Source organism: Gouania willdenowi, chromosome 4, assembly GCF_900634775.1.
Source record: "Gouania willdenowi chromosome 4, fGouWil2.1, whole genome shotgun sequence".
Lineage (NCBI taxonomy): Eukaryota > Metazoa > Chordata > Actinopteri > Blenniiformes > Gobiesocidae > Gouania > Gouania willdenowi.
This window is the reverse complement of record NC_041047.1, coordinates 32,527,473-32,551,973: the sequence shown is the minus strand read 5'-3', so window position 1 is coordinate 32,551,973 and position 24,501 is coordinate 32,527,473. Positions and strand designations below refer to the sequence as shown.

At 37.3% G+C, this 24,501-nt stretch overlaps 1 protein-coding gene across 1 annotated transcript in view; it reads right to left on the bottom strand.

Moving 5' to 3' along the window:
- The window catches only part of atp10a (ATPase phospholipid transporting 10A), a 74,693-nt gene that overhangs the window by 10,695 nt on the left and 39,497 nt on the right, over positions 1-24,501 (bottom strand). The window contains exons 11-17 of the mRNA XM_028445096.1: positions 23,705-23,808; positions 22,468-22,594; positions 19,953-20,137; positions 16,361-16,712; positions 4,977-5,053; positions 811-936; positions 521-721 (exon numbers count right to left, since the gene is read on the bottom strand). Of these exons, the coding sequence (XP_028300897.1) occupies positions 521-721; positions 811-936; positions 4,977-5,053; positions 16,361-16,712; positions 19,953-20,137; positions 22,468-22,594; positions 23,705-23,808 (1,172 nt within the window). The remainder of the gene's footprint in view (positions 1-520; positions 722-810; positions 937-4,976; positions 5,054-16,360; positions 16,713-19,952; positions 20,138-22,467; positions 22,595-23,704; positions 23,809-24,501) is intronic.

Below are 24,501 nucleotides of genomic sequence, written 5' to 3'. Positions count from 1 at the left end.
CTCTAAATAAGTATGTTTGCAAGCTGCATTGAGACTTTCTGTGAAGAAATTTGGTTGATGTAACTTTAGCTTCGTCCCCATTAGCTTAGCCCACAGGTCCCTCTCATAGCAGCTCGGTTTGAAGCAGTCCTTACATATCACTGAATTTTGTCCGAACGTAAACTTTGTGTATCCCATACTGACATTATGGAGCCAATGTCTGGTTAACTCTGACTTAGTGTCGTTATATGTGAAGAGATGGAAAAGAAATGTTTCTGCTGGGTTTTCTCTTGTTGCAACCATTGTGTTGCTTTCACGTGTTGTGAACGCAACCCAGGCACCCTGGTCTACAAGTCGCTCCCTCAATTGTACTGGGCAAATTAAGAGCAAAAAACCCTGCAAGCTGCTTGTGTCTCAAATCTTTACCTGATCAGCAGTATTGCTAAACCTCACAACAGTGCTCTTTCATACAAGTATAGAGGTCATTTCAATTGCGTTGAAAAAAATAAAAGATGAATACACTGCACATTACTGGCCTGACCTCTGAGTTTTGGCCATTCACGTAGAGCTGAGGTAGGCGTTGGAGAGTCTCTGCTGACACGTCTTTGTCCAGAGTGCCAGTGACGAGTTGAGGGAAGGCAGAGAACATCAAGTTAAAAAAGATGAGATACCACTGGTCGATCATCGCAGAACCGGAGAATCCGCAGTAGAACTGATACCAGAAGAGGAGTGCTACAAACATCTGTCAAATACAATGGAGGTTGGATTTATTCAGTACTTGCACATTAACTTTTGGACACACAGATATCAAGGGTAGTGAACGTGTCTTACAGCGTTCTTGTAGAAGAAGTACAGTATCATGTTTGCCAGGCGAGAGTAACACCAGTGCCCATGTACGAGCAGAAGCTTCTGAAGATACCGAAAACGTGGGAGAGCAAAGTCGCTCGCCATCACAGCCTACAAGACATCCAGAATCCAACAGTTAGTGTCCTTCCCTCTCCATTCTTAAATCACACCATCTGACATAAGCAGTAATTAAGGCATCACAGTTTGAAACATCTGGCCTCAGATGTGTGTAACATTTCCAGAGCAATAACCTGAGAACCAGTTGTCTACATTTTGGGATCTGCAGTTACAATGACATCAATTAACATTCAAAACCTTCAAGACCATCCTACCTGCTTTATATATGTTGCTGATATAAATTAACGATGGAATTCATCTGTCAACTGCAGCCCTGCCTCATTCCATTTCTGTTGTGCTTTCATAACTAATTTCTAAATGCTATGTGGGGACCATGCCTCTGACATTAGGAAGACGTGTTGGACTTTATAATGTTGTCTGTATTATGTGCCAGACTATCTCTACACACAGAAATCCCACGGAGAACTGATTGATCAACAGTGATTCATATCGCAGCTTGCCCAATATTAGGATAGCAAAGCTTTAACAGATGGTCAGAGCAGCGCAGCAACCATGAATCCTCCACTGGAAGTTAATTGGTAATCTCCATCACGGCTGTGTGGGTTCACTGCTGTGAACAGGATGCTTAAGTACAATGTGTGCTTGGAATAAGGTCAACAGCCTACCTTTATAACAGATGTCTCAAACTACACTTATGCAAAGGTACAAATACTTTGTTACTGTATTTAAGTAGTTTTTTCTGCTATCTGTAACTTACTTGAGTATTTTTTGTTGCAGACTTTTTACTTTTACTCCTTACTTTTTTTGAACAAATATCTGTACTTTCTACTCTTTACATTTTAAAAATCAGCTTGTTACTTCAGAGCTGCCAAGCTTCACGCTTTGAGTGTGACAGTCACACAATTTGACGCATTCTCGCGCTTATATTTCCCCATTCAGTACTCTTTTTATTTTTTTCATGACAATGAACTTTGGTCCGCATGGCTTGCAGTAGCTCAAGTAACTCTGAATGACTCTGATTGACAATCCCTAACCAATCCATGTCTCCTTGTGCCTAAATCTAACCAACCACGGTAGGCATCACACAATAACAAACCAATCAAAAGCAACGTAAGCATTCACACCTCACACAACAAGCACCGACTCGTTGACATGCTTTCAGAAAGAAAGTGTTTCTAGAAGTCAGACGCCGTCTGAGATGGTATGTAACTACCCAATTTTGTTCACTGTTTATCCTGAATTGATGTGCGTGTGTGCGTGTGTGTGTTATAGTGAGTTTACGCGTCTAAAAAACTAACCCCCCTCCCCCCAGTGCACGGACACTCACAGTCAACTGTGTTAGCGACTGTCTGTCAGAGGCTCAGTGCAGATGTCTGTCTGTCTGTTAAACTCCATCAGTGTTGAAGCACTGAGAGATGTTTGAGGAAACACTGCACTGTCGCTCTCTGTCGCTCCTCAGCAGAGATCTGCTACTGCAGCGAATGGGGCTGTTTCCACATTCTTAAAGAGACAGTGTCCTGAATGTTTTTTACTTTAAAAATGACTTTCAGCAACTCAGAGCTGCCCTGAAAAAAGCAACACTACATAATTTAATCACATTTCAGCCTTAATGAAGGAAAAAGTCAAAAGTGACACAAAATGCTGTTATTGTGCTGCTAGTGATTAATAAAAAGGTCTTTGTGGCTCCACTGACTTTGACCCATTATTGTTTTTCTTGTAAAACTATTGAAAAAAATAAATGGTTTATATCACCTATTACCATTTTGAGGAAAAATATATAGATATGAATATTGGTCCATATAACCCAGGCCTAATGTAACCAAAGCAGTAACGTTTTATCTTGTAAAGGATATTATTGTCTAAACTGTGTGAAATGAGGCGTTCAAACACTGCTTAAAGTAGGATTTTATTAATATGAGTGTGTTACCTCAATAACAAATAGAAATCGCTAGACTGATATGCTGCCGTGTTATGTAGCAAGTGATGCTAATGCTAATGCTACACAACTTTAGTTAAACAAAGTAAAAAGACTGTGTGTGACTATAAGAACACGTCAGCCTTTTTGTTTGATGTTAATTGTACTTGGAATCAGTTTGATAAGTTGCTTACATACAATTTAAAAAGTATATTTTAAAATGACCTTGTTTTAAATGATCTTTTATTTCTTTTTTCCATTTAGGGACTATGATTTTAAGTAAGTGAATTGGTTTGTTTTATTGGTAAATAACTTTAAAATAGTATAAATGATTTGAATGAAAAAAAATCATTATGTGATCATGATTTTACAAAGAAAAAAATCATGAAGTGATTTTTTTCCCCATATCACCCACTCCTACGTGTGTGTGTCTGTGCTAGACATTAACTTGAATTAATTAAAACTCTTATTCAGCTACTGAATTGCACTTGTAGGTTATATTAGCATAAATACATAGTAAATGGAACAAATGCCTTGTCTCATCTAATGTTCATTTGAACTGTTCTTATCTGATTATTTTCATATGTAATAGTGTATTTCTATGGACCTTGAGTCTCAAGGAGAGCTGAGGTAAAAGTAGCACTGCCTTGGGCCTCAGTGTTTTGAGTGGGAGCCCCCTGCCTCTGTCATCAAGGCATCAAAACCTGTGACAAACACCTATAACATGAGACATGTCCCCAGCTAAATGATGGAGAGTTGGTTGAAATGAAATATTGACAAATACATTTTTTTTGGTCAAAATTCTTGTTAGTTTTCATTTGTAATTTCTGGTTGATTAAAACTAGCATTAGGAGGCCACAGTGCAGGAAGAGCCGCTGGCATGGAGGTGAGAACATCAGTCTTAAGCTATAAATCAACGATAAAACAGGCCAAAGCCATGTTAAAAAAGGACACGTTTTTTTTGCCGAACGCATCAGGTCACTTAAGTCTCACTCTTGCCATTTTCTGAAACTTGGCAGCCCTGTTACTTTATAGACGTACAAAAATACAAACTAACAACTGTGACACTGCTTGTGAAAGGCTTTTTAGCAGCACGACTCCATTCCACAAGCCTAGAGAACACGATTCTCCTGAGGCTAAATGAAAAATGTTGGTAGTTTGAGCTTTTTTGTTAAAAAATGTTCAAATCAAAGCTAATCTGGGTTTTATTGAGCATTTGCACCTTTTTTTTTTTCTTGAAACATTTTATTTACACATTTTAGTTATTATGAGTACAAAATTCTCCAGATGTTCAAATGTAACATATTTAACTTGTTCCCATGTAGCACTATTCTTAAAAATTTATATATGGAATTTGCTTATTATTACTATATACTATATTACTGAATTGTTTTACTTTTTTTACTGAAGTACATTTAGTAGCATGTACTTTTTTTTTTTTTTTTAACTTTTACTCAAGGGAGCAACTTCAATACTTTTACCAGAGTCATTTTTTATTCAAATAACCATACTTTTACTTGAGTATTAAAAACTAGTACTTTTGCCACCTCTGCACTTATGTATATTTATAGATGTAATTATGGTACTGGCTAGAAATCAAAGGACACAGGTGATAGGTAGAGAGTACATTGCTTTTCAAATAAATACAATTAAGTGAATGATCACTTTTTGTCATTTAAAAAAGGAATCATTTTGTTATGTCAAAATAATTGCATAAATCAATTTGGAAGAAGCTGCGATATATTTAGATTAGTTTATATTTGGAAAATGTTTAAAAACTGCAAAGGAACTTAATAACTTCATTTACTAAGATCTTGCATATTCCTTTGTTGTTTTGGCCTCTTGGAAAGAGCCCAGCACTCTGATAGGAAGCCAGGTTTAGACTCCTAATCTATTAACATTTCCTCTGATCCTTATTTTTAACAGTCTTTTACTTAATTATACACTTATTTAACATTTATTCTTTCTTTCGTCTTGTTAAACGTTTTATTCTTTTATTAGTGTATTTTTTTTTCTTAAGTGGTTGTTATGAAAGCAACTTCCCCCTGGGATTAATAAGGAATTCTGATTCTGATTTTGTTGCTTTTTCACATTCATCCATAAATCTGGCCAGTCCAAATGCCACACCTCCCAGTTTCTTCTTTTATTTCGTTCTCACCTGCATGCCTTCCTGTCCTGATATCCCAACACCAACATCTGCAACTTGGATCATGCTGACGTCATTGGCCCCATCACCTGTGAAAAATTAAAGTGAAACCATATTAAGTTACAATGTAAATTAGCGTTACTTTAGTCTGTCATTGATTACACTTGTGTATTGTGTGTTTTTGCATTCTTTGCATGATCAGAAGACACATTTACCATATTGGGCAATCATTTTAATAAAGCTTCACAGATTGCTGTACCAACAAAAATGCAATAGATATTAGGTATTTGAAGGTATTTCAACTATCCAAGAAGTATGTACTGATGGGATGGGATTTGTGTTTTGGAAAAAGCCTGCAGTAATGTTGCAATGCTGTGAATGGATGAATGCCAGCCATTTTTACATCTTCTGATGTTTTGTAAAACCACAATCTCTACTTGAAAGTTGTATGAAGAATGTGTGAGGGTGTTTTCTTTGCTGTGATCAACCTAAAAAGTTCCAGATTGTTTTTATAGTTTGATACTAGATGACGTTCCTAACGGCCGGCCTTCCTTTGACATCTAGATGAAGCTAACCAGGCTGATGAGTGACAGCTTCACCATAACATCGTTCTCAGCCCACAGTGAAGTGCAACCTGTTCATTTACACTAACACACACTAACAGTCTGTCTTATATTTTTAATGAATATGAGTGTATTTAACTAGGAAGACTAAAAATGTCACAGTGAAAATGTATATTGTGAGGCAGACATTACCATGTCTCACAGACAGAGGGCAGTGTTTAACATTAAGGAGACCAGCAGTTAGCAGGAATGACCTTCCCCATCATTAGACACTAAACAAGACCCTTTAAAGGAAAGGGCAGTATTAGGAAAAAGTCACTTTATAATGGTTTTGCTACAGTGAAATAAATTCCTTTAGCCTATTCAGAGGGCCAAAGTTGAAAAACTTTTGTTTTCTTCCTCCCTTGATTGGGAGGTTCGAACCAGTGAGCCTACGATTACAAGCCTGCTCCCTTAAAGCTGATATCCGCAGGATAAAAAGAGAGAGAAAATTAAAAAGTGAACGTCTCGATGTCCCTCCCTAAACAGCTCCACTTCCTCCCCTGCCTCTGCCAACCTACCAGAAGCCACGCCTCTACTTTTGTGCACATGCATCGTGGAACATAACAACGTTTACCACACGTGTAGTATTGTTTTTCACTAATAAAACACTTATGGTAGTTTGATTAAAACATGTTTATTACCTGTCTATAAGAAATGTTGCCAAATCAGGGTCCGTTAGGAATCCTGTTAAAAACATCCACCTTTGAAAAGCAGCTCCAAGATAAATTCTGTCGTGGTCACAAAGACGTTTATCTGCAAGCTTTGTATCCAGACTTTTCTTTTGTTTTTTTTAGTAGAAGCTTTGGAGTTTCGGAGTGCTCCTCCATTATGCTATGCTGCTCAGAGTGATACCTGTTAGCTGTTGTGACGCGCTGCCTTGTTTCCGTGCACATGTTAAGCACACATTCACTTTGATTGACAGTCTCCACTACAGGAAGTTGAGACCTATTGGCTGGGCGATCGCAGCGCAAATTGCAAATTGGATCTATAGGACGAAGATGGAACTTATACTGTATATATTGATGTATATGAATGACCACTGGCAGTAGACCATAGTAAAAGACTAGACACTTCACCCACATTGCCTAGTATGAATGTCGTGTGTGAGTGAGTGTTGGTGGGGGTCGGAGGGGCCCGGGGGCGCACTATGGCAGCCTTGCTTCCGTCAGTCTGCACTAGGGCAGCTGTGGCTACAATAGTAGTTTACCACCACTAAGTGTGGAATGAAAAAATAATGCCTTAATTTTGTAAAGCGACTTTGAGTGTCCAAAAAAGCGCTAAATAAAATTAATGTATTATTATTAGTTAGGTTTTTTTTCTCGCATTTCAAAAGAATGATACATAAACATAGATTTCTCAGAAACTTCGGATATCAGCTTTAACCACTAGTTCTTTTATCCACAGATAATATCTTTATGTTCAATATATAGATAATCCAAAGTGCAGTGTGAGCGCTCACAATCAGTTCCATTTTTAGTATCCGTTATATCGCGTTTGACGTGGTCTGACGTGTTTGTGACCCAATGCGACGCAGCGGTTGGACAAAACAAATGATTATCACCTTCAATTGACTATTCCTGTGGTTAGTAGAGGTGAGGATGACAAGAAAGTGACCTAGCAGCTTAACACTCCGATGAGTGTTTGAAACAGCTGACTCACAGTTTAATCCACTGCTGCTGCTGATGCCGCACATACACCCTAAACAGAATTTGTCGGACTTACAATCACAATAACCGCTTAAATAGCCATGTGTTTTGTGCAGTTTTTTGGCTGAAACCAATAACGAGTGTGTGGATAGTAAAAAAAAAAAATCGCTCTGGTAATCAGCCTCTCCTAGACTGAGGCATGACATCTGGCTACAGACACACCAACTCATGCAAATCATGAAGGCCAGACAACAACCTGTTTTTAGAAGTGTCATGAAAGTGACTTTTCAGAGGGTTACAACCCCAGAAAACAGGCGAGTTTGGGAAAATAAACCTTAAATACTATGTTGTTGGGGTTCTTTGAACAAATGGAAATGGGTGAAAATTAGCATAATACTGGATCTTAAAACATTGAACTTCAAATGTAGATACGATCAATCACAATTTCCATTTTAATAAAATAAAGTGGTATGTATGTGGGTACATATGTACATGCATATTTAAGTATGAGTAGCCCAGTTTCAAGGTCATTGTTTCTGCTTTGTTTTGTTCTGTTGTCATGTTAATTGATTGTTATTGATTGACTAAAGTTTCAATTAAGATCAAAATGTAACTATAATCAGAATCTGTATTGTAAATTATATTCAAACTCATACCATTTCAGTGCAAAAACATGCAATTCATGTTTACAATTATAATTAATAGCAGGATAAAGTGGAAAAACTTCTTCCTATTTACAAATATAAAATAGGATTTAAAAAATAAATGTTGCACATTTAGACTTGTATTGGTTCATAAATATGTACATTTGACTTCAGAGGAGTTAGTGCCTCACCAGTCACCGAACGTCACTGGGTGCAACAGACTAAAACTACAAAAATAGTGTCCTTCCCACTGTTAGGACCCTCTCTGTTTGCTGGAGCTTCACATGTAATGTTGAACAATATACACTAAGTTTGAATTGTGCTCATGTACTGTATGTGTACAGGTTGTTCTACTACTACTAGCAGTCTAAAGCTGTGTGACATTAGCCATGGTGGCTCTTCCTCAGCTTTCAGGCCTGAGCAGAGATTTTTTCCTTCCTCCTTCACAGCAGGTGTTGAAGTGGGAGATGAAGCGTTGGTGGACAGAGAGGGTTTTGTTGTCACAACAGTTGGTGGAACTGCCGTGGCAGATGAACATGAGAAGGTAGGCGGGGATGTGTCAGGTGGTGAATACAGTCCCAGAACGACAACATTATAATGCACGGCTGCAATAGCACAACAATTGCAACAATATGTTTTCTATACACTTGTTTCTGTGATGTACTGAATCCAATGTTAAAGAATCATGTCACACTAATGTAAAGATATGAAACGATGTCAGATGAGAGAAAATAAAAATGTGTGATTTTAATAAAAAGGCAAAAATGTAAAAACATCTATCTCATAAGAATATTGAGTTTATTTGCAGTTTAATGAGCAAAGGCTCATCAAATAAAATAAATAAATAAATCAAGGTGTGGTCTGAACAGAAGACTATTTGAGTCTAAGGTCAGACTAATTAACAAAAAAATTTCATGAAAATATTTTACATGAATATTTACACCACTGGATTTTTTAACCAATATCTAAAATATAATATAATTCAATGGTGACACTTTAAAAGTGATTATTTTTAACAATACCCTGAAGCTTGTTCTAACAGCAGCACTAGTCACCAATGAGCTTTATCTAAAATCTGATTTACTCGCCAGGCTTCGAGCTCATGAAGATAAATACAGATGACAGATTTTTTTTTCTTCAAGAATTAGTTTTTGATCATATCTGAGCTCAGATATTTTTATTGCATTTTAGTTTAACTAGATTTATATTTTACAAAGTGAAAGTATAGAAATACAGTTGTTCAAGATTGTGTGTTGTTTTAAAAAAGATTCTAAAATCAATTTATATTTTTAAGAAATTTCATGCGACCCCACTTGAGATCCTGACCCCAAGGTTGAAAAACACTGATTTAGTGGATCCTGAATAGATTCATTTCTATAGTTTTTTTTATCATTTCCGGACAATTCTCGCCTGGGGTGGGACTAAGACTGACATTTTATTTTATTTATTTATTATTTATGCCTAGGGCACTTGGGACTTTTCTGTGAGGAGTTTGCATGTTCTCCCCATGCTGTGTGGGTTTCATGGAGGTACGTCGGCTAACTCCCACAATCCAAAAACACGACTGTTACTGTTAGGCTGATTAGACTCTGGAAAATTGATCACAGGAGTGAGTGTGAGTGGTTGTTTGTCTGTATGTTGCCCTTCAGGGTGTACCCCCACCTAGTGGCACTAGTAGAGCCCCGTGACCCTGAACAAATCAGATCTGAAAATGAATGGATGGGTTCAACCGAAGAGGTGAATACCCTGGAAACGTAAATAGCGTTCTTGCCCTGCCCACATTAGGCTCAGGTAAACAAAACTAGAAAATAAATTACAAACAGGTACAGTATGTTAGAGCTAAATTAGCTCCTACGGGCTATATCAGGCCCCTGATATAAAATACTGTATATAGTGAAAATGTAGACTTTTCATTTCAACATGGGAAAAACGTGATTCTGAGTGTGTGGTTTTTTTTACAGCAGCATCTCAGATCATCATAGAGTTCAAATCGACAGCAGCACCTGAGGTGTATTCCAGAAAGGAGGTTCATCAAACCCTGAGTCTATCCATAAACTCTGGGTCAACATACTCCACAATGGGAAACTCTGAGATTCCAATTCCATTACAGCTGGTATGAAGCTGCGGTGTGTGATGTTACGAATGTGTGTCAGTGAAGTGGTGTTTAGGTGAGCAAAGCCAGGTAGAAACCCAGGGTTTCTTTAGACAAAACCTGCCAGTGAGCAGGTTCAGTTCACAGAGAATGTTACCATGGTGACATACTCAGAGAAGAACATACCTCCCTTTCAGGAACGGGATACTCAGAGAGTCCCTCATTTGAGCCCGAACATACTCAGTTTGGACATAACCCGCTTTCTGGAATACCCCTCTGTTAATCAGGGGAGATTACACATACGACCTTCTAAAAGCCTGTGCATGTCTAAGTCACTGTGGGCCTTTGAACAATGCAATTAAACTACCAAAACGCTTCCACAATGACTTAACGCTGCTATCTAAGAATAGGATTAGTCAGACAGAAAAAAGCCCTGTTTTTGGCTCTTCCTGTATTTGCACAAATGTGTTATTATTTATTTATTTTTTTGCCATCAAATGCTAAAAGACAAATGTGGAGGGGTTTGTTTGGCAATGATTGGAATATACATTGAATATTTTCTTTCCCATTGTGTCAACCAAACTATAGTTGCCTTTAGGCCCTCAAATACAATAAAAAAACAGGTTGGTTTAAAAAAAAAAACACCAAAATTCGGACTTACGATATCATCATGATTCTTTGGATCTCAATACCAAAGTCGAACAGTTCATTAGCAGATTATGCGACTGATCCACAGAGGCATGGACACTCAACCTCTCAAAGTCTGGCACCAAGACGTTGGCAGCAGTTTATTGAATCAGATTTGTATCACGTCTTATAGTTACTGACCAATAAACAGCATCAACACAATAATTTTTGCTCAAAACTTTTGGACAATCCAATCAATCCAAATAAATACACTTGTAAGTCCTCACAAATTCCTCACTTCAATACAATATAGTCCAACCAGTCAACCAGTAACAAGTGAAGTCATTAGCAAAAATAATCCACCTATCAATGTAAGCTCACATGGCAAACATTGGTTTCCTTTAACAGCATTATTTTTCAGAATTGAAAATTGTGGAAAATCTCAGGGATTAAACCGACACACAATACAGGACATTTTATGACCAGTGTTTACTTCAAAGCAGCATTTGCTGTGAAGTAAGAAACAACTCGTTCTTGCAAACTGATGTCTCGACAGTATTACTAATTATTACTAAATATCAACTTCACACTTCTGAAATATTGTAATGTGAGAAGAAGAAACATCAGAAAGATCATTCCTAATAAAAGAGATGTGAGAAGCAGCACCATTGTAGAAAGGACAAGAAAAGTGCCTGCTGGCAGAAAAAAGAATCCTCCTGAGTGCAGCAAAAAAACAAAACAAAAAAAAAACACTAAGAAAGACAATTAGAAGTCATGCTGACGTCCTCCTCGGTCACCTCTGCTGAGCCGTAGCTTCATTAGGTCAAAGGAGGATATCACTGTGTGGACAGAGTACCCACAGTGGAGGTTTAAAGGGAGCATGTGATGGATGATGCATGACTTGCTCAGCCTATTTTCCACTTTAATGGCCAAAGCAGAAGCTCTGAGATCTATGAGATTGTGTCAGAGCAGCACAGAGTAGAGCAACTTTTCACTATCAGACTGCATCTATTCAAAGGAGGCCACACCCAATTCCATCTCCTTGTTAGGAATCGTGCAAAGTTGCATGATGTACACTTTAATACATCTATTTAAATTGTTGATATGCAAATAGAGCAAATCATCTACACTTCTACTCAATATTAGGAGTTGGCATATGGCAGCCCACAAACCACCTGTTCGTTTAAAGAAGAATTATGAAAAAAAATCACTTTATAATGGTTTTGCTACAGTGATATACATTCCAAAGTTTAAAAAAAGTTCTGTTTCCTCCCTCTTGTTATTCCACATTTTGTCAAATGTCAGCTCCAAATGAACGAGTTGGGTTTTTCTCGCAGTGTAATGTCACAACACGGAAACTCCCCCTCCTGACAATCCTGGCTCCTCCTACCCTATAAAGTTGCGATCACACCGAACACAACTGAAGTGACTGAAGCGACTAGATTACATTCAAATCAATGTAAATGACGCAACCTCACATGACTTGCGTGATTTGAGCGACTAGGTCAAGCGCGACCTCGTCACTCCAAGTTGAAAAATTAGAACTTTTGAAGCAACAACTCCACTGTCCTTCACTGTCTCAACTTATCAGGGCAAAATTAAAGCGGTTAACTTCTTGAATAAGACTACATTCTGAGTGAAGTCATCCTTTAGTAATTCCGTAAGTTGATCATTTAAACTGTAAAAGCAGAGCTGTCTATGATAAGTGATGTAAACATACGGCCGGTCCTACCATTAATGGAGCGATGAAGTGATTGAGTGACCACTGTACATTACTTTAGCCTCATTCAGAGGGCCAAAGTTGAAAAAGTTCTGTTTCCTCCCTCCCTTGTTATTCCACATTTTGTAAAAAGTCAGCTCCAATTTTCCATTTTCCCCTAATATTATGTCATAAGGTGGAAACTCCTCCTCCTGACAATTCTGGCTGCTCCTACCCTACATAAAAATGTGAGAATGTGAGCTCCTCCCTCTCAAACTACCTCACCGGAAAAACAAACTTTAATATAGAATATTAACTTATACTTTATTGTCATATATGTAAAGCTACATACACAAAATGTGTTCTCTGCATTTAACCCCTCCCTGAGGAGCAGTGGGCAGACACGGTGTAGCGGCCAGGGAGCAGTTAGTGTTAAGGACTGATCAACATCCCACAGTGAGGGAGATTAGAACCAGTAACCCTACGATTACAAGCCTGCTCCCTTAACCACTAGTCCCTTTATCCACAGACAATATATTCACGTTCAGTTCTAAAAAAAAAGTGCTGACAATCAGTTCCACTTTTAGTAGCCGTTATATCGCCTTGTATCACAAGTTTGTGACCCAATGCAATGCAGCAATAGAACAAAATAACGGACTGTTGTCTTAAATGGACTAATTCTATGGTCAGAAAAGGTGAGGATGAGAAGGAAGCAATGTAGCAGCTCTGGTGAGTGTTTGAAACAGCTGATTGACTCCGCTGCTGATGTGATAAACACACACACACACACCCTGAAGCAATGTTTGTCAGACTCACAATTATAATAGCTGCTTAAACAGCCATGTGTTTTACTGTCAAGTGGAGTTTTTTGGCTGAAAACAATGACAAAAGTGTGTGGATAGCAAAAGACAATTGCTATGGTAATAAAGCATGTCTGCATGAAGGCCCAAAAACAGCCTGTTTTTAGAATTGTCATGAAAGTGACTTTTCAGAGGGCTAAAACTCCAGAAAACAGGTGAGTTTGGGAAAATAAATCTCAAATACCATGTTGTTGGGGTTCTTAGAACAAATGGAGATCAGTGAAAAATAGCTTAGTACTGGACCTTTAAGATAAATAATTTATTTTGGTATTAATCTCCTCCCCAGGCTCAGACCTGTTTAATCTCAACTTCACCACACTACTTAAAACAGTAACAAACAATCTTCACTGCTGGATGAATTTACCACTATCTCTCATGGGCAGGATAGGCAGATTGGCAACTATAAAAATGACAATATTACCTAAGTTTTCACTGTGATCCCAAAACTACCCACTCTACACTGGTTTAAATTCTATACTCTATACAGATTCTAGTAGAAAAATAAATCACAAATCAAATGAACAACTTTCCTAAAATCAAAAACTTTTTTATGATTACAGCAGTGACGTGCAGTCATCATGGCATGTAAAATGCTAACAATTATAAGAGAAAGTTCATCTGTCTACTTGACTGCTCTATACATTTGTTTTCTGTATGATTTAAACATTTTCATGGTCAAAATTGCTGAATTTGCAGAATACCTGTACTCAGTCACGTACACTACTGAGCAGCCAGTCAGCACATGCCTGTTGCTTTCTCTCTTTATATCGCTAATATACATGTTTGATTACTAATTTACTGCACATGCTAATGTTCCACAGTCTGTCTAATATATTTAAATAATGTGTGTGACATATTTAGTCTTTCTGGTGGGCTCAATAAATGCAGTGAAAAAGTGAGCAGTGAGCAGGCATGGCCTTCCCCAACTTCAAGAGAAGATTATTTATGATTTTCATTTTTCATTTAGTAAAAGAGATCAGAGAGATTTTTTTATATATACCGGAAATGAAAAATCTTCAATTTCTTGCTATTGTATTGCTGGTTTAATTCCCTGACTTGGTCTAGGGGAGCAGCATCAGGAGTATATCCACAACTTCAATCATGTATTCAGTCCAAACTAACCCTCTGTGCTACCTGATGAAATACTGTATAATGCTGCCAAGTATAGGGCTCCAGTCAGTTCCATTTACAGTGCAAAGCTGTATTTAAAGGAGTAAATGTTCAAATATTGCCATATATCACCTAGAGCAGTGTTTCTCAAATGGGGGTACGTGAAGACACTACAGGGGGTAGAGAGAGAGAGAGAGAGAGTGAGAGAAAGAGAAAGAGAGAGAGAGGAAAATAAACAATGGTTTTACGTTTATTGTTAGTTAAAAATGTTAATCATACTAAATATTACCAGCAACACACAAAATGACAATAGACACACTAAACGAGAGAAAAATACACAAGATTACTGCAAAATACCCAAAAATAACAGAGAAACATACAAAACGAAAGAAGAGAAAAAATATGAGAATAAGAGAATAATTTAAATAATACCAACACACAAAAATGACAGACAAACAACAAAATACACAAAAAAACACACAAAATGATGATAGAAATTATCTTGATTAGAACATGAACTGAAAATACAAGGATTAGTGTTGGTCCCACATCAGGAGGGAGATGAACGTAAATGATAAAAAACTATGGAAGTAAATCTATTCAGGAGGCCTAAATACTGTTTTATTCACTTATTTACAAATTGAGATTCTTTAACATATGTGTTATCACTCATTCATTCCATCATTATACTCTATAGTTGTTAGCAAAATGTTGTAGTCGGACAAAGGGGGTACTTAGATTCAGAAATAAGAGAAAAGGGGTACTGGAGCCAAAAAAAAAATTGAGAACCACTGACCTACAATGTATTTGAGCACCATAAGGAGACTTAATAGTGCACAGCACCTTGTGCATTTCAAATTTTACCAACATCAATAGAGTCAGCCAAAGCCTCACTAAATGTACTTTATGTGGGGTTACATGTGGCTGATAGAGATTTTAAAATATCGCATATTTATTTTTCTTCTTAAAAGTCCTGTATATTTTATGTTCATTTATTTGTCACCTGATTTATGGTGTCCCAGCCAAAAACCACATGACCCACAATGGATTCTGATGCCCAAGATGCAATATGTGAGCTAAATGTGCCTTTAACTATGTGTTACTGCTGACATACAGTAGGGGTGCAGATTTTAAATTGATGTTTTTGTTTAAAAAAAAAAAAAAAGAAAAAAAAAAGTGTGTAATGTCTGCAATATTTATGCATGCACAGGCATTTTATTTTCATACAATCTCTTCAGATCAGTGTTAAACCTGATGCAATAGGATAAATTATTTTTTCTTATTTTGAAAAAAAAACTCAGGGTGCTTTATCCTTAATGTTCTCACTTACAGTTGTTACAATGCCATCTTTATGTTGTCATGGTTATTTAGAGATTTCTACACAGTAGTTTCAGTGAAAAGAAACTTGTTGCACTTTATTTTATGATGGCAGTGTGCAACACTATTTTCTTTTTTTCAGTGAAAATGTGCAAAAACACTAATATTAAATAAAAAATAGGATGTTTTGAAGCAAATAGTTTTGACTCAATTTGTCTTCTGAATGATCAATATCTTCTGATGAACATATACAGCAACTTGATTTTTCATCTCTATGTTTAATTTTGATATTAACTGGGTAGAATATCGTGATAATATTGTATCGTGACCCAAGTATCGTGATACGTATCGTATTGCATCATCCTTGCCAATACTCACCCCTAACATTCAGTATGATTACCTTTACCCACTACCTCAGATGAAGTGTTCTTTTAGGAATGCAAAAAAGCCTTGTTATAAAACCTCTACCATAAAACATCACCAGGCACAGACAGGTTCCACATACAAGGCAACGTTAATTAATCAATACCATGTAATCATTTAAAAAACCAACATGTATCAACAACTCATTTCTGTTATTTAGCAGTGTCACTAAAGCCTTTTATAAGATGATTGCAATTGGTTACCTTACTCTCTAGATTTATGACAGTAGATACATGTTTATATGTTTCATTATGTATTACTTAAAAATGCATGTGAAGTTATTTGGAGCCTGATGTTTGAATAAGGTCAGTTTTTGATTTAACTTGCATTAGCTTAACGTGTATGACAGTGTGTGACCATCAGCGTTGCATACCTATTGCCAAAGTCATGACCTTTAGCTTGTTCCGCACCAATTTCACCACCATGCTCTTCTGCAGCGGGGTGGAGCGACAGCACAGGACGGAACGGCAACTCCGTGCAACTTCCAGGAACTTATCTTCTAGAGTTTTATCCAGGGCGTAGGCCAAGGTCCGCCCGTCTATCACCAGGCCCAGCCGGTGCACCAGGAATGGGGAGGTGTTGTGGGAGGACAGAGAGGAAGAAGAATTGATCTCACAGGGCACAAAGTTGGTGTGGAAGGCCTTGGCAGCTTGGTCCGCAGAACTGCAGAGGAATTTGGCTTGAATGTAGTGCAAACTCTCCTCCAGCAACAGAGCACATGCCTCCTGAATCAGAGAGAGGTGCAGGGTGGGTTGGAATTCACTCCCAGGACACAGTGTTGTTTAATATCAAATCTGCTGACCTATTGCTCATCTGGAAAGCAGATGCTTTGGGTGTAAAGAGGTCTGTCATCAGAACACCCTCTGACCTTGTTTCTATCTAATAGCTCTACTGTTTCTTAATAGGAAATCAGCCATGGTAAAGTTATACGTCGAAAATTTTGACATTTTGAAATAAGACATCATCGAGTAAAAATGGTATCATGCTTAAATATAACACCAACCTAGCCACCTTTATACCATGCTATAAACTACCCTTTATGCTAAATGATCAATGGTGAAATAAATCAATGATCAGGACCAGGGTTGGGGTCAATTATAATTGTAGTTGCATAATTGATAATTAATTACAATTATGGCAAATTATAATTGTGATTGGAATTTTAAAAATCTGTTGCTGTTGTAATCGTAATGAAATTGTAATTGAGTTCAGACAATTTACTTTGTAATTGTAATTGCCATGAAAATTCTAATCTAACGCTACACTGGGGAACAATGTTACAGTTCTATATACATGTAGTTAACATTTATTAAATTATGTTTCATATGAAGCCTTCCCACATTTTGCCATTCAAAAAAATAAAATAAAAAATCCAGGGGTATACTGAGACAGAAAAGGCTCAGATGCCCACACCAAAAACATTAAAACCTATATTTTCTGGTATTGTATTTGGGAATGCAGGAAGATTGGAACCTTTTGGGTTGTAGTAAACTATAAAATAAATCACATCAAAGAGGTTTCACCGGATCCTGGTTTCCTCATTTTGACTTTAACTGAGAGGGTATAAGTGTTCATTGTTCATGTCATTTGTTAAAAACATTTAAAAAATAAATAAAAAAGTTGCTGGGGAAAAAAAATAATATATATATATATATTTTCATTGATTACGAAGCCATATCACGGTAACCAATAGATAGGAAATTAGAAATTATAGATATTTGTTTTTATTGTATTTTACAGCTGATTTAGGACCCGTTTTCATAAGAGATGCTAACAGAAAGCTATACAAGAGGAAGATTACCTTTTATTTGGTTATTTTATTTCAGGATCAGTAATTGCGATTAATTGTAATTGAACTTTAGTAATTGAGAATGTAATTGCAATTCCCTTTCTGAGGACAAAACATTTGTAATTTCATTGTAATTGGAAAAAATGCTGGTAACTGTAATCATAGCTGAATTGTAAATGAACATGAGTAATTGAAAACGTATTTGTAACTGAAAAATATAACTGACCCCAACCCTGACCAGGACACTGCAGAGCTTCTCTAAGGCTGCAGGTGTGAATGTGAACTTGTTTTGATTATACACATTTTAAAAAGCCAAATATTGCCGTGGCTTAAAGCAGTCGTGCCCAAAAGGTCGATCGCAGAAGCATTTTGTGTCTATTGTGCTTGTGAGCTGTGAAACTTCGTGACTGAAAGAGAATAGCACAGTCACTATACCTGAAATCAAACCAAACAATTCAGCTTCTGACCTCACTGTGATGGGGGTGCTAGTGTGCATATCTGTTCATTTAAACCACCACTAAAGAATTAAAGAACACACCCAGCCAGCCCAAAGCAGGCCTGACACGGGTCGGTACATCAGCACACTGTGTGTGGCACTGACTGGCAACCCTAAATGTGGTTTTATCTCCCACATGTTTACCTGCTCTATAGCCCTGTAATAAGTTAACGTAGTCCTTCACCAACTCTCCTTGTTTTTATCACCGGATCATTTGAGTCCTGAGTGTTTTCCTTTCTTTAACTCACTCAGTGCCATTGACGAGATAACTCGTCATTTCAAATCCAAACGCTCAGTGTCATTTGCGTTTTTTCATGGGGATTACTAGAAAACACCCTGGCGGAGGTCCCTCATCAATATCTAAGCTGTGGGGTGTTGTAGTGACCAACTGTGCCCTGAAGATGGCAGCAGTGCACCTTTAGATGAGAGATTAGCCACTGATGCTACCCGGCAAAGCAGCAAGAAGTAGGAAAAATGGAGATTATGGCGCTACAGAGTGATATTGTGACGTATCCAGCAGCTCACAGCTCCACATACTAACACAGAACATGTGTGGACCTGAGTGGATTATTGATACTGTTGTGATCGTGAGATAAAACCATCAACTAACCGGGATAAACGGGTCATCACTGCGTGTCGGGAGGAGGGGGGGTACAAAATACCCCCAGCCTGTGAGCCAGATAGCAAAATAATAGGTAACATGTGGGAGGTAGCAGCGCACCTTTGGCTGTGTACTTTTGTCAATCTCCAAATAAGAGAAAATACAAATTAAATTAAACGTCATGTTGTCATGATGTAGTGCACATCATAAATGATAAGAACACTTTTCTGACACCGAACTTGATGCTTTTTCTCTCCTTCAGATAATAATGTTTATCCAGTGTGTTTGTTCATATGCAGTCTATACTGTCCATGCTAGCTGTCCATACTCGCTGTCCATGCTAGGTGTCCGTGCTAGCCGCTATATGTTTAGCATTGAGGTGCTAGCTGAAGCTACAAAACTCCGGTGGGCAAAGCCTTTCTTCCACACAACTGGGCTTTTGTTTTCCATCCTGTGTTTTTATAAGCCAATATTAAGGCCAACAAAGCTGAGAAGCTCTACAGTCTCTCGTCTTGTTATTGTAGTGTGTGCATCAGTATTATGGGTATACTGGGAACTGTTGAAATGAGAAAGGTTCCACGCTGTTTCAAGTGCTGAAAGAAGAAAGGTTAACGGCATTATTTTTTTTTAGTGTGTTATTTTTTCCTGTAATTAATCGCAAGTAACACATTAAAGTGACAACCCTAGTTTTGTAATATATGGCATGAAAACTAGGAGTTAGTTTTACAAAAATGTTAATAATAATTTAAGACACCAGAAAAGTTGAGGCCACAATAACAAACATGTCAACAAAAAGCTCTTTCTTTTGATTGACTCCTCGAGCATCACACTCCCAAAACCAACTCAATTTTTAAGTGAGGAGGAGGACAAGATTATCAATAAATGTGTTGAATCCATTAGTGATTAGCAGAGGCAAATCCACTCCAACCATAACATGAGCTGCATACTTGCAGTACTGCCAGTTTCAGGAGTTTCACTGTAAAATATTTACTGATCAGGTTCATTCACTCTATGGCTTTATTTGCCTGTTTTTTTTTACTAAGGCCTAAACTTTTGCAAACCAAGCTTACGTGGCTCACCTGAGAATCAGCATTGAGAGTCAGCATCTCCTCCTCTGGGTCCAGCAGCTTGCAAGCATATGCAATATTCACAGCTGTCTCCTGTTTATCACCCGTTAGTACCCAGATCTGCAGACCAGCCCTCCGCAGAGCAGCGACGGTTTCAGGCACCCCGTCCTGTAAGCGATCTTCAACGCCCGTCGCTCCTGTAAGGTGAGGACACAGAGGCTTAAAATCAAAGCTTCTTAGTCATTCCTTCCATTTCTTCTTTAGAAATGAATAATAGCTAAATACAATATATAAAGTGAAATTAAATTTAAGCTGGCCATCGCAACACATTTATAACATGTAAATAAATAATTTTCTTAATACTATGAAATATTTAATCACCGTTCATCACATTGTTCATAAACCTTTATGTACAACGTCCCACTGAACATTCGAGTAGAAAACTGAAAGAGGATGAGGATCTAAAACGTGCATCATTCTTCTCAGTTCTTGTGATATTCTCAGCCCACATGAACCAGAAATAAAATAATGTTTTTGTTTTTATGACTAAAATAACTCTAGTTGTAGGAATTCAATACAAACACAAACGAACCTCTCTCGAAACACATTATTGCCAGGGGAACAAAGTAGTAACTGGCTTTATATTATGTATGTTATTATAGTCATGGGTAAATGTAAGGGTGGGCGATATGGAAAAAAAAAATACATATCACAATTTTATCATGATTTTTGTTTTTCATTCAGATCATTTAGACTATGTTAAAGTTATTTACTAATAAAACAAACCAATTCATCACCTACTTCAACTTCATCCCCCTAAATGGAAAAAAAGGATAAAAGATCATTTAAATCAGGGTAATTTTCAAACCTTTTTAAAAATGTATGCAAGGAATTTATCAAACTGGTTCCAAGTGCAATTAACATTAACTAAAGTGGTGTAGCATTTACATTAGCAACACTTGCTACATAACAAGGCAGCATATCAGTCGAGTGATTCCCATTTGTTTTTGAGGTAACACACTCATATAAATAAAATCCTACTTTAAGTGGTCTTTTGAATCAGTCATTTCCCACAGTTTGGACAATAATATCCTTTACAAGATAAAACGTCACTGCTTTAGTTACATTAGGCCTGGGTGATATGGACCAATATTCATATCTCAATATTTTTCATCAAAATGACGATAGGCGATATAAACTCCATTTATTTATTTTTTTTTATATAATTTTACAAGAAAAACAATAATGGGTCAAAGTTAGTAGGAAAAAATGTCACAAAGACCCTTTTATTAATCACTAGCAGCTCAATATCAACATTTTGTGCGACTTTAGAATTTTCCTTCATTAAGACTGAAATGTGTGACTAAATTCTGTATTGTTGCTTCTTTCAGGGCAGCTCTGAGCTGCTCAAAGTAGTTTTTCAAGTAAACCACATTCAGGACACTGTCCATTTAACAAGTAGGGCCCTATAAAATCTGCATTAACGGAATCACGGACAGAATCACGGAATCAACCAAGGGAGCAGGGAGGAGAGATTCAAGGTAGAAAATGGAAGGGTGGGGAAGAGTTTATTATTGTAAAGTGAGAGTGAGATGTGAAGTTGTAGTTGTGCATATTGTGCTTACAGTGTTGTGTAATCAAGCCAGTCTGGTGATAAGTGTGAAGCTTAGGTATAATGGTAGTGGCTATGGACAGAGGGAAGGAGTGAGTGGTAATACCTAAAACAGGTATTTGGGATCAACGTGTCTAAAGTTAAGCCCACTACGAGTTTTATCCCACAGCCCAAGACACGCCAGTGCATCGTGTTTAATTACGAGTTTTTTTTATTGATTTATTTATTAGTATTTATTTTGTTTCCTCACAAGAGCTAAAAACTAATATTTTCTTTAAAAAAATTATAAATATTTCAAAAAAAAAGAAAGAAAAAAAAAACGGAATTTAAAAAATTAATGTGGAAAAAATTAAATTTGGAAAAAAATAAAACTGATTTCATAGGGCCCTGCAGAAGGGAGTTGAGAGTTTGTTACAGAAGAGAAGAGGCGTTAGCGGAGTGTACTTTCTGCGCTGATTGAGTGCTTAATAATTCTTACTGCAAGTGTGTCTGTAGTGCTGATATGAGCCTGACTAACAAATGATGGGTTTTGGCAGAGGAAAAACCTTTGGATATGATGTGTATGTCACACAGACATAAGACACAGACAAGGCGACGCAAGGGATGAAATGTGCACTCCAGACGGTTCTACAATCTCCCATGATTTTGCAAATCGTCGTCCAGTTTAATCCTTAATGATCTAATATCGTCAGATTTCACACTCTTCTGTAAAACGAATGCATTTTTGTTTTAAATCACCTTACAAATTGTTGTGTAAAACTAAAAACTACTGCACTTCTATTTATATTGCAGTGCATTTAGAATAACTTGATTTAATTTATGCCTGTCATTAAATAAAATTCAAAAAAGAGCAATTTAGTCAACCTGGTGAAGCATTAAAAAAAGAATAGGAAAGCTTTAGAGTCCAACAGTTACCAAGAAGCTGGAGGTTAGTCTCCAGTCGCAGAGCTGACTGAAAGAGCAGCTCCTCTCTGCCCTGTATTGCTGTCTCAGCCTCTAGGTGGCACTGCAGCCAGCAGGCGTACTCCTCTTTGCTTAGAATCTGAAACATACAAAGTTTACAACCTAAAAATCATCTGTACTGGGACAAAGCTCAACAGTTAAGCAGCAGCAGCAGGGAGGCAAAAATAAATTCATGGAAGAACGGAGGTGTTTTATTGCCTCGCTTAGAGCGGTGGTTCTCCAACTTTTTTGGCTCCAGTACCCCTTTTCTCTTATTTCTGAATCCATGTACAGGCTTTATGCATAATGATGGAATGAATGAGTGTTAACACACATTTTAAAGAATCTAATTTTGTAAATAAGTGAATAAAACACTATTTAGGCCTCCTGAATAGATTTACTTCCATAGTTTTTTATCATTTACGTTCATCTCCCTCCTGATGTGGGACCAACACTAATCCTTGTATTTTCAGTTCATGTTCTATTCAAGATAATTTCTATCATCATTTTGTGTTTTTGTGTCATTTTGTGTGTTTTTGGTGTCATTTTTGTGTATTTTATTGTTGTTTGTCTGTCATTTTTGTGTGTTGATATTACTTAAATTATTCTTTCTCAGTGTTTGTGTTTTTCGTGTCGTTTGGTTGTTTTGTATGTTTCTCTGTTATTTCTTAGTATTTTATATTGCTTTTGCTTATTTTTCTCTCATTTAGTGTGTGTTTGTTGTAGGTTTTTATTTTGTGTTTTTGGTGTCATTGTGTGTATTTTGTTGTTGTTTGTTGTATTATTTTTATCATTCTGTATATTTTTCTCTTTATTTGTGTTTTTTTTGTTGTCGTTATCGTTTTGTGAGTTGCTGGTAATATTTAGTATGATTATCATTTTTAACTAAAATTAAACATTATAAAACTCCATGTTTTTAATGCTTTCATTTGTTAATTTTCCTCTCTCACTATCTCGTACCCCCTGTAGTGCCATCGTGTACCCCTAGGGGTACTCATACCCCCATTTGAGAAACACTGGCGTAGAAAATAAACTCAGATGGCGAGAACATAAATTAACAGCCTGGGAAACTGGCACAGATGCAGCAGAGTCACCACGAATGTTGCTTTTGGAGCACCATGCCTGCCAAAACACAGCCACTGAGACACCACTGTTTCCTTCAGCCTGCTCAGCACTTCCCCAATAGGTTTATAGATACTCCATCGCTCACCTTTTTCGCAATACACAGTGTGCGGAGCCCATCTGCGGCGTACAGGTTAAGGTAATTCTGAGTCCGGCAGATTATTTTTTTCTGGCGTTTTCCTTTGGAGTTACCTTCAGATGGCAGAAGAATAAAAACAACAATCACATTATATGTAGGGATTTACAGAAAAAAATACATTGATGTCAGGCATTTTGGTTCCAATTAAAAAAAACTTGTTCCAAGAATCACATGTGCGCCATCTGTCCTCACACCTAAACCAAACATGTTCACTCAGTTTCTCACCACGCCTTCTTATTAATCATCATGCTGCGTCTGGACCATACTGATGTGTGAATAAAAATCTTCCCATGGCATGGAACAACCTATAGCAAATTATCACAATGTGATACAGGATTGACGGTTGAACCAGTCACCAAAGCATCTCCACCATCTTCCTGGCAGAGATGCCGTGCTGTGACAGATTGTCGTTACAGGCCGCCTCCTCCTGACACAGACGCACCAGCCAACACTCCGAATGCCAGCAATGTATTCTCACTACGTAACAGCTTGGGCAGAGAGTGCCACACATTTACACCAGATTTAATGAAAGGGACAAACTTCATAAGACTGGCTTAAGTCTAAGAATCAATACATAAAGAAACAAATACATTTTCCCCTACAAATAAAACAGATACTTTGAATAAAGAATAGTCTCAGCTTCAGGCCTGATGGACACGTTTATGTTTATAAAATGCACAATTTTCTACATAAGATTGATAACTGACCTGAAACTGATAATCAAGGTTGATGTTGAAGCTTTGTCC